The 10,600-nt window shown below is 39.5% G+C and overlaps 1 protein-coding gene across 3 annotated transcripts in view; it reads right to left on the bottom strand.

Annotated features, from left to right (window-relative positions):
• Window positions 1-1,097: 1,097 nt before the first annotated feature.
• LOC147033382 (uncharacterized) overlaps window positions 1,098-10,600 on the bottom strand; it is a 76,724-nt gene continuing 67,221 nt past the window's right edge. For all 3 annotated transcript variants that reach the window (XM_085854676.1, XM_085854659.1, XM_085854669.1), the window contains exon 6: window positions 1,098-3,088. In XM_085854676.1, the coding sequence (XP_085710802.1) occupies window positions 2,854-3,088 (235 nt within the window). In that variant the 3' untranslated portion in view covers window positions 1,098-2,853. The remainder of the gene's footprint in view (window positions 3,089-10,600) is intronic.

Raw genomic sequence — 10,600 nt, 5'->3', positions numbered from 1 at the left:
GGATATTGTAAGAAGACTTCATAAATGTTTGTGTGGTGTGTGTGTGTGTGTGTCTAAGTTGGTCTAAAGGGTCTAGCGAGAGCGTCTAAATAGTCGAAGGGGTTTATGGGGTCTAAAAGTCTAAATGGTGTGTTCCAATAGCAGTTAGGATCTAAAGGGGTCCAAAGGGTGTAAGCCCAAAGGGATCTAAAAGATTGAAAGGTTCAAAGGGTGCGTTCCAACAGCAGTAAGGGTCGAAAGGGGTCAAAGGAGTCAAAAGAGTTTAAGGAGTCTAAAGGGGTCTGAAAGGTCAAAAGAGGTGTAAAGGTTGAAAGGAATCCTCTTCTCAAATCACGTGATCTTTCATCATCAGTTTGGATTCTATTGTGGTCACTCAACTTGAGATTTGGTACCACTCCTCCCTCGAAAATGGATGGAGGTCCTGAGCCTTAAAGAGGTTAGGGCTGTGTCTCTGGGCATGCAATAGGCATTCAATACTATCTGACGCATTCATCTTGTAAACTCCCAGCTTATAGCATTCAAGGTCACCTCCATTCCTAGAGGGCCGACTACTTCCACTCAAGCAGTTCTTCTGTGGATATACAGGTAGTGGACAAAAAAAATTGGAATCACCTGGGTAAATGCCCAGGGACACCAAGCAACGGCCTCCACGCAGAGTTGGCCCATGTGTTAATTAAGCAAATAACATCCCAACATGCTTCGGGTCATGTATAGAAATGCTGCACAAGCCTGGTTGCTTATAATTATGGCTAACCTGGCTGCAAGAGGAGACACCCCCAATGCCCCCCCCACCACAGAGCATGTGAGGTCGCCCAATTTGGTATTTTCATTTTTATGTCTACTATCTGAATATCAACGACCTCTCAGATACTCTTGAAAAGCTTACTTTCTTATTTGCAGGTGGCTTTGCTGTCCATTTATAGTCCATACCAATGACAGGTGCTTTTCTCTTCTCAGGCCTGGAAAAGTTCAGATACTGCTGTAACAATAACGAAGAAGCAATACATTTTCTAGTGAAGTCCAATTTTGCAGATTGATCCTGAGGATAAACTCAGTTGTGTGGGAATGAAACAAGCAAGAAACTACAAGAAGAACCATTATACAAAAGATAGACTTGATATTTATTCTAAAAAAAAAAAACAATTTAAATTTACTAGGCAAAGTCATATTGCTCATACAATTAATATGTAAATGGCATTCAATATAGCCTTAAACCCTCTATACATTAAACACATACAGTCACGGACAACAAAAGGGAGAAAGCAAAAATAATGAAGCTTCACTCTCTCTCCCCATCAACAAATAATCTGTTCTGGACACAATGATTTTTGGGAAGAGAAAGGAGATGATCTGGAGAAGAACAAAAAGTCCAATCTCAAAGTTTCCAGAGATAGGCACTGGAGTTATGGTTCATGAAGACCACAAGATATATTCCAATCCAAACTCACTCAAATCATGGTATATGAGGCCCGAAGAAGCTCCGAAAGCACCAACAGATGGGGAAATATTCTCTCCACAACTCCCTGAAGCACTACCAATTTCTCCAAGAGGCTTGCTCAGAAGATCCTCAACAGCACTCTCTGGACCATGAATTCCTGCTCAATTTTTAACAACCACTCCTGTTCACATTTAATTCCAAATGTGCTAGAAGTGTTCACAGAATAGACCTGCATGGCATTAGCCAATGGTACAGCTCCATTTCACTTTAATCAGGGGGATCCTGAGCAAAGTGGATCAACTCCCGTGCTTGGGTCAATTGAATCAAGTCTTGTCCTTTTACACTGGTTGTCTTTTTTTTCTTAATAATTCCCTTCTCATTTTAACTTTTTATTATTTTTCTTTGTAAAGCACTTTTAGATTTTGTTTTGAAATGAAAAACACAATTTAAGAAAAAAAAATAGGACCACAGGACCTGTAGCTTATCTTGGCCCTGGCCAAATGTTCTAACCCAAATTTGGTAGCATTCTGACTGGTGGTCTGGAGAAGAGGATTTTCGAAGGAATTTACTAAATCCACCATTTGACCGACTTAAAGTCCCGTGACCGGACCGAGTGTGCGAATGTGAATGCCTTAGACCATTTATACGCAAGTGCGAATGCCATTACCAGTCGGTGGTGGAACCCTGCTGTCAAATTTCAGCCGGATCAGCCCAGCAGTTTGGCCGGAGAAGTTCAAATGGGAGATGGACGGACAGACGGACAGTGCATGATGACAATACCTTATCTGAAATTCCAATTCCTGATAAGCTAAAAATTGATGATGATGATGATGATCCCTTTTCTAGCAAACCCAAGCCCAGCCAAACCTCCCCACACCCATGTTGCTCCAGCTTGATTCTATCCAATATATAAGCTCAATATCTATCCTCTAAGCTCTCAAATAGTTGGTGGAGAGAATTAACAAAAGACAAACCAAAGCACAAGGTCAAGCATAAAAAGAAAAGACTGACTGTAAAATTAAATAATAAAACATTATAAAAACTAAAAAGCATTCCTTCATTATAATCTGAAAGAAAATGCAGCATATTCTCCATGATTCTGCACCCCTCAGCTAATACAGCAATATCAAAGAGCTATCCATTCATTTGATCCATGCTCGCCATAGTATGCCTTTTGTGTGGTTAATTAAACGTGTAAGGGCTGATCAATTTAGCTGCGTTAAAGTATCATCAGCTATTTTAATGATTGGTGTTGTAAAGGAGGCATAAGCACTCGTCTGTCCTTGTGACTGGGTCACCAAGGCTATCAGACATTATGGGAGTGGCGAGAGCAAAAACTATTTTGGTGACGTATTTCATCACTTTTGATTCCCAGGATTTAACAAATGGTCATCGATGGAAATAATCCACGGTAACTAGTAAGATAGAATGTGATTTGTTTTCAGCCTACTGCCAAGCCAGCAGTCACCTCTAACACATACGTTGTCAATGATCATCAAGAACCACCACATTGCAATGACAGCAGGGTCACACTGCTTCAGCATCGACATTTCCTGTTCTGCGAAGCTTCTCACGGATGCGCAAGAATTCTGGAGTTGTGGCCTCCGATTGTGTCTCGCCCCCAGTTTGCTGTTCCTTCTCCATCTCAAGCTGCAATTTAAACAAAAATAACACATAGCAATAATTGTGATGTCTGGATAGAAAATCACACTTCTAAACAATTTGACCTTTTGAATCTATTATGAGACCACTTGAACTTTTGGCTCCATGGAGGTTTTCAGCAGTAAAAAAATAAACATTAAAAAAAAAAAATTAATTTCCCAGGGTATTCAGGGTGGAAAGGAGAGACGCAAATTATCTTGATGTGAGCATGTATCGTACAGTGCCGCCTCATAGGAGGGCATTTGTGGGAAGTCATACGAAAATATACAAATTCCAAGTAATTATCCCATTTGTAATTCTGGGGGAATTATCCCGTCCAAAATTCTAGGGGAATGAACCCATCCATAAACCGATCCATAAGGACGAGTTATCCGCAAGTATCGATGTACTCGTCCATTCTTTGTTATAACCATTTTCAAAAGATGATTTCCATTTGTAAATTTGAATGACATTACTGACTTTGAAGTTAGGTTTTCTCAGGTTTATCTTTTTTAACACTTTAATTTTGTAAATTATTCTGTACCTTTTGATTCGAGAAAGGAATGCACTATTACACTTATCCATAATTCCTTGAATAATAATAATATTAGAAACTCAATTCAGATGTCCCAATTCAGTCAAAAAATTTGATACACTCTTCCAAAGTACGATTAAAAAATTAAACACCAAGAGCCTTCCCTTCATTATAAGTACCGTACTGCATAATATAATACTGTTATATTTTATAATATCCACAAATGTTCTGCTATAAAACTCTGTTTCTTCACCAGTCCATAATTTATTAAGCTTCCTTTTGCATTTATTCAATATTTATTTGAAAGCATCCAAAAGTCAGACATCCGTTTTATTTTCCAAAGGAACAACCAACAGATATTTAGACCATACATCAATAACAGTTAGAGCGTACTTATGTCTCCTGTAATTTTAAGTTCAATGAAGTCACTTCACTTGATCATATGTAATCAACTACTTTGGAATAAACATTTCTTCTTTTAAACTTTGTGATTATGGGTTTGTGTAATTCATTGGATAATTTTATTTTTGTTTGCTCCTCAGTCTCAACTGCATCAGATATTAAGTTTTTTATTCTTATTTTGCAAATTCTAAGGCTCGCATTAGAGCTGACACACACACACACACACACACACACACACACACACACACACACACACACACACACACACGACTGTTTGATAAGATAAATACAGCCACTGAGTTTAGGGGAAGTGCCGTCATTTCTCGAGGCACTAGCGATGCCAGAACAATGGTGCCACCTTTCTCATTACACTCAGCAGAGCATTTCCTTTGGAATTCCAAACTCCAGATATAAATTTTGCATTTATCAGTTTTTAGCTTATCTCGAATTTGCATTCCAGAAAAGGTATTGTCATCATGCACTGTCCGTTCATCTGTCCGTCTCCTCTTTCGACTTCTCTGGCCAAACAGGTGGGCCGATCCGGCTGAGATTTAGCAGCAACATTCCGCTCCTGACTGATAATGGGGACGACAGAGCTCATTCCAGTCACGTAACTTTAAGTAAGTAAAAATGGCTGACTTAGTTAATTTCTTCTTCTCAAGACCCACCAGTCAGAATGCGAACAAATTTGGCTTAAAACATTAGGTCAGGGTAGGGATATTAAATTGTGGAATTCATCCCAATCACGTGACCGGAAGTGTGTCAAAATGTCTGACTTAGTCAATTTTTGGGCAAAATCACATAAATTCCTTCAAAAAAAAATATTCTTCTCTAGACCCACCAGTCAGAAGGCTACCAAATTTGAGTTACAACATTAGGCCGGGGCACAGATAAGCTACAGGTCCAGTGTTCCTATTATTTTTTACAATAAAATTATATACCCTTTCTCTTAATGTTGGGTTTCACATCAAAAATAAATTAAATGCAATACCACCTCATATTCCTGTTGCTAAATCACTTTTTATCCCATTCTTTCAATTTTCATCATATATACTGTACCATGGCAAAGCTGTAGTTGTATTTTTTTTTCATATTACTTTATTTAAATTTGTCTGTTAAAAGTAGTTGCATATATCTCATTATTCCCATCATTAAGGTAATTTTGTAGCAATCTTTTGAAGCACAACTTGGGAGCAGTAATATCGCTGTGCCTGGTCTCATCTCGTGAGCTGCTCAGGTTGTTTACCAAATGAACACCACCTGCTGCTGGCACTAAATGACAACGTCAGTGCATGGTGATAAAACACAATGGTGTTGCAAAGGCTTTTGCATGGTTGGGTCCCTTCATAAAATAGTTACTGCATCAAAACTGTCCCGTTAATAGCACCACTCAAAAACTTTGCCTACTGTCATGGTCACTTCTGTGTCCCCTTCCCCAGTGATCTACAATCCCTACATGGTGATCGTACCCCTTGTTCTCCTTGTATGTCCTGCATTATTATTTGAAACATTAGTTTGAATATGAAAAAGTAAATTGCCTCCTATTTTGTCAAAGAACTCTTCGACAGACTAGAGCCTCTTTCACCATTTTCATATGCACACAGTTTGTTAAGTTTCCAACACTGAAGACGGAACCAATCCAGTGGTGATACTCGGCAGTCACTCTGAAACGTCGAGTTTTGACCCAGTATCCATTGTCAACAACACGCTACGAACAAGCTCGTCGCACCCTATGTCGTGGTTATGGAAGTTCCTTATGATGTACTGGTTGGCAGTCATCCAAGTCTGCCATTTTTGTCAGTTTCTAACACCGAGTCATTTTTCAAGTGATGATACTGCTGGGAGGACATTGTACAGATGGGTCAGACTCTTCGTCGGTTGCTAGAAATATCCTTCTGTGCTTTTGGCATCCTATCAGAGCTACTGTTATGGAGGTGCATGTCCGATGGTACTTTCCACCTTGACCCTCCGCCCAATGGTTTGTCACTTTGCGGCAAAGTTTCTCACCATTACAACAATAATATTTAAAAAATTTTGTCTATCTATTTCCTGATCAAACGCAAAACATGTAAAGAGAAAAAAAATCACATCACATCTTCCTTGTACATTAGACACTTGATAAAATCCATCATGAGTTATACATCCTGAAAAGAATACGTTGATGAGAACAAATCGCTACATACGAGACATTAACCATCAATAAGCAGATACAATTAACACTGAACAACCCACCCCTGGATCATCGTGATTCACCTGGGTAACGTTAAGCTTTACGGCATGGCACGTCACATGAAATAAGCTTGCTAAACCATGCACTCAAAGATATGCCTGTCAAACCGGTTTGCCAAGATCTGCGCAATCACAATTGATGACCTTTAAAAGGTTTGCCCCACCCTTGACTTGTAGTTCACGTGATCCTGATCATCATAAATACATGAGTAGCTTGCCAATGACTTACAGTTTCTACAATTAAAGGAAAATGCACAAAATGTTCTGCTTATGCAGCAACGAAACAACTTTTGGTGATATTAGATATTTTGCTTCTCTTTTACACTTTGAATCAATCCCCTGGAATCCTGTAACCCAACTTTGAACTGTAAGCAATACAGTACTCTGTGATACTCCATTGCCTAAGATTCATTTCTATTCAAAGAGATTGGATTGGTTAGGAGTGTTTGGGGTTATGTCGGTAATTCTCTTAACTAATTGTGTCATTAAACAAAAAAAAATTCCACTCGTTAACCTTTTACGTCCATTTTGTGGTACTTTTGACGTGACGAGTGAAGAACATCACCCCATGGGATAACAAACTAACGGTCAGTCTTTAGTCTGATCAAACTTCGTGGTGAGGCACATGGAGACCCCTTTAAGGTGAGGGAAAGATATTACAGTGGGATGCTTCTGCTTCCCTCAAATCATTTCATCTCCAGGAATTAGTTATTACTACTTCCGCCATCGAAGGTGGTCAGAGGTCATTATGTTTTCACCTGTGTGTCTGCCTCTGTTACTTACGAAATCTAAAGATTTCGTAAGTATATTGATGACTTCCATCCTCGTGTGTTTGTGTGTTTGTTTGTAGGAACGATAACTCGAGAACGGAAGAAGCTACCAATGTCAAATTACACCACGTGATTCATGAGGGTGATGGCTAGCGCTGATTAGATTTTGGTCAAAATCGGTTTTAGGTCAAGGTCACAGTGAGGTCAAACATCCAAAATATGATAACTCGAGAAAAGTTACCACAGGTATTGTTGACGGAGGGTGAGTTTGGAAGATCGAGGTAAGTTCGGCGGAACTTGTGTGTCAATTCGTCGAGTTACGGCTGTTTTAAAAATTTCAGTGTTATAAAATAATATTAAATAATTCCGTAAATTCATGTGGAGAAATGGAGTATTTTTGCTTCGGTCGACGTTACGAGTTTGTTTTAACTTCGATTTTAATTTTGTCTTCGGTTTTTGTGATCGCTTAGGATGCTTAGCACTCAGTTGTCGAAATTCTGGTAAAAATCGGATGTTTTGGAGATGTTTTAAGATTGTATAAAAAATATTTCACCCGCCGCGTCACGGCTCGTCTCGTGGCACAGCGCGCTCGAGCAGACGCGTCGTTGAGTCACGTAAAGGTTTTGCATGTGCGCGCTGACGTCATCGCGCTGGCCCCGGTGTCCTTTCGAGTTGGGGGGGGGGGCTGTCGAGTGTGACCTTTACGTTATGTTAATCCGCGGTATTTCGAGAACGGAAGAAGCTACCAATGTCAAATTACACCACGTGATTCAGGAGGGTGATGGCTAGTGCTGATTAGATTTTGGTCAAAATCAATCAAAGGTCAAGGTCACAGTGAGGTCAAACATTCGATTTTTGATGGTTTGGTACAGAATCATCGTAGAAACTTCTGGTTTGCGTCGCTACCTTCTCTAGAGACAGCTTTTGTTAGACAAGGTCTGAGGTCAAGTTGACGATTTTGTAAGTACCAGTCTATGACTGCTTGTTTGTCTGTGAGCAGGATATTGCAACAAGCTACAGAAAGAGTCGGACAAAATTTGGTGGACATGTTGGGTGTGTGACATGGACAAACCGATTCGATTTTGGTGAAGATCCAGATTCGTATCCGGATAGGATAAGATAATTATTTAATTTTTAAAGTGATTCTTCACCATTGAGAGATGGGTTCAAAAACGATATATAGCATGATATTTCAAAAAATGTATGGACAGATTAAGACAAAACTTGGTGGATGAGTTGGCGAGTGACAAGAACAAGCCGATTCGATCTTGGTTAAAGTTCAGATTCAGATCCGGCCTCTCAGTGGGATTCAAAACCTAAACTGTTCAGCCTGGCAGAGGTATGTACTCTACTCAGTGCCATTCTAGTTTTTTTTTTTAAGTGAGTCTCCACCATTACATTGAGAGATAGGGCCAAAAACGATATTTCGTGTGATATTTCACAACGTTGTGGAAGGACTCGGATAAAACTTGGTGGGTGTGCGGTGACTAATTAATTTTTAGCTCGCCTGTTCGAAGAACAGAGAGCTATAGCGATATCCCGGGTGTGAGCGTCAGCGTGAGCGTGAAAATATTAAAATTTTTGGTGCAAGTTATTTTTTCCTTTCTAATGTTTTTATCTACCACACTATTTTTTATACGCCCGATATATATATATATATATATATATATATATATATATATATATATATATATATATATATATATATATATATATATATATATATATATATATATATCGGGGCATATTATGTGTCGTCTGTCCGTCTGTCTGTCCGTCCATCCGTCCGTCCGTTCCTGTCCGCACTCTAACTCCCAAAGTTTTTAACTTTCACGTTTCATATTTGGTACATAGGTATAGACTGTGGAGACGGTGTGTCGCGACATACGTTCGTCATCAAAAGTAGTTGCCATGGCAACCAGGATGCTATTTTCCATCCCTTCCTGTCCGCACTCTAACTCCCAAAGTTTTCAACTTTCACGTTTCATATTTGGTAGATAGGTACAAACTGTTGAGATGGTGTGTTGCGACATACGTTCGTTATCTAAAGTGGTTGCCATGGTAACCAGGATGCTGTTTTCCATCCGTTCCTGTCCGCACTCTAACTCCCAAAGTTTTCAACTTTCACGTTTCCTATCTGGTATATAGGTACAGACTGTGGAGGCGGTATGTCGCGACATACGTTAGTCATCTAAAGTGGTTGCCATGGCAACCAGGATGCTGTTTTCCACGTAGTAGCACAATTCTGTATATATCTTCTTGTTCGGGCGTATATTGTGCTCACTTGCGCTCTTGTTACTGATTACAATATACAAATACATATATTGCTTTAAAAATATTTGAATCAGACTTCACTGCAATGCTTTATAAAAAATATTAATTATTAGATGAGTTTTAAAAACGATAACTGTATAAACAGGCAAGCATTGGGTGGCTTTGACACCAACTCTGGTTCTTTACATTTTGCTAATATTTTAAAACAAATCAAACATCTGAACACTAGTCGCCAATCAGTAGAGACCTTCCAGAGAGCCAATACACGAGTTAGTAGCTCACGCACTTTTCCTTACATGCCTTTTCTCATCCTTATTCATGAGTCACTCAACACGTCAATATTTAATTGTGACTTTTCTTCGACATAACCAAGATTATTGAGCAAAGTAGATTTCATTTGTTTGGCCAAAACGACCACGACGACAACGAATGAGTCTCCTCTTCTGCTAGCCATTTCCGACGTCATTTTAAAGCCGTGGCAGCTCGACACCAATAAATCCTTCCTTCTCCACCGACCGCTGGAGAGACGACGAAGGAGTAATCATCAGCCGGACTTCATTTACTGCACGTCATTGTGTTTTAAATTTGAGTGAGAATGAACAATGATTCTTCATTCTTCATTCAGCATTAAACAAAGCTAGCGACCATTAGGAATGGGGTTATGGTCCAATATAGGCCACAGTTGCACCACAATGGTGTCGAAGGCAATATCGCACATTACACTTGGTCTGGAGAAATTGCAAATGAGGCCCAAATATATAAGTTTTAAACAATCCATATGCAGTTCACATATCTGAGGGCTATAAAAAAAAAATCACACAGGCAATACGATGCGTCATTCATGCGTACAGACTCATTTAAGCACATTTATTCGTTAAACATCATTGTGGCCTAGCTAATGACCTTTAACCTATAAGCCTAGCAAGTCAAGACGGCGAGGGTCCATTAGTCTTTGGGGAAAACGAGAAGCATAGGATGCCTCAAGGACGTCAGATTCCCTCCAAAATTATTTCAGTGTATTGTTAAACAACAGTCGTGACTGTATAAAAATGTAATCATACGTTTCACATAATTGACTGAATAGTTTGTGGTTATAATAATTTTACTTCCGGTAGATGTGCCCCATGATAAGCCACGATAAGTTATTTATACATCTTAACACAGAGTTCGCCCAAGGTGGAAAACCCCCTTGGTAAGGGGGGCAAATTTAGTTGCTACAACCTCCATCATGTGACCCTTAGTCCCCCTGGCAAGTTTGGTTGAAATTGGAAAAGTAACAAGTGAATGTATTGCGGTCAGGCAGACAGTCAG

The sequence above is a fragment of the Eptatretus burgeri genome, chromosome 2 (assembly GCF_056783735.1).
Source record: "Eptatretus burgeri isolate ZD-2024b chromosome 2, Ebu_testis_v1, whole genome shotgun sequence".
NCBI classification, from domain to species: domain Eukaryota; kingdom Metazoa; phylum Chordata; class Myxini; order Myxiniformes; family Myxinidae; genus Eptatretus; species Eptatretus burgeri.
The sequence above is the reverse complement of the archived record's forward strand: the minus strand, read 5'-3'. Positions and strand labels throughout refer to the sequence as shown.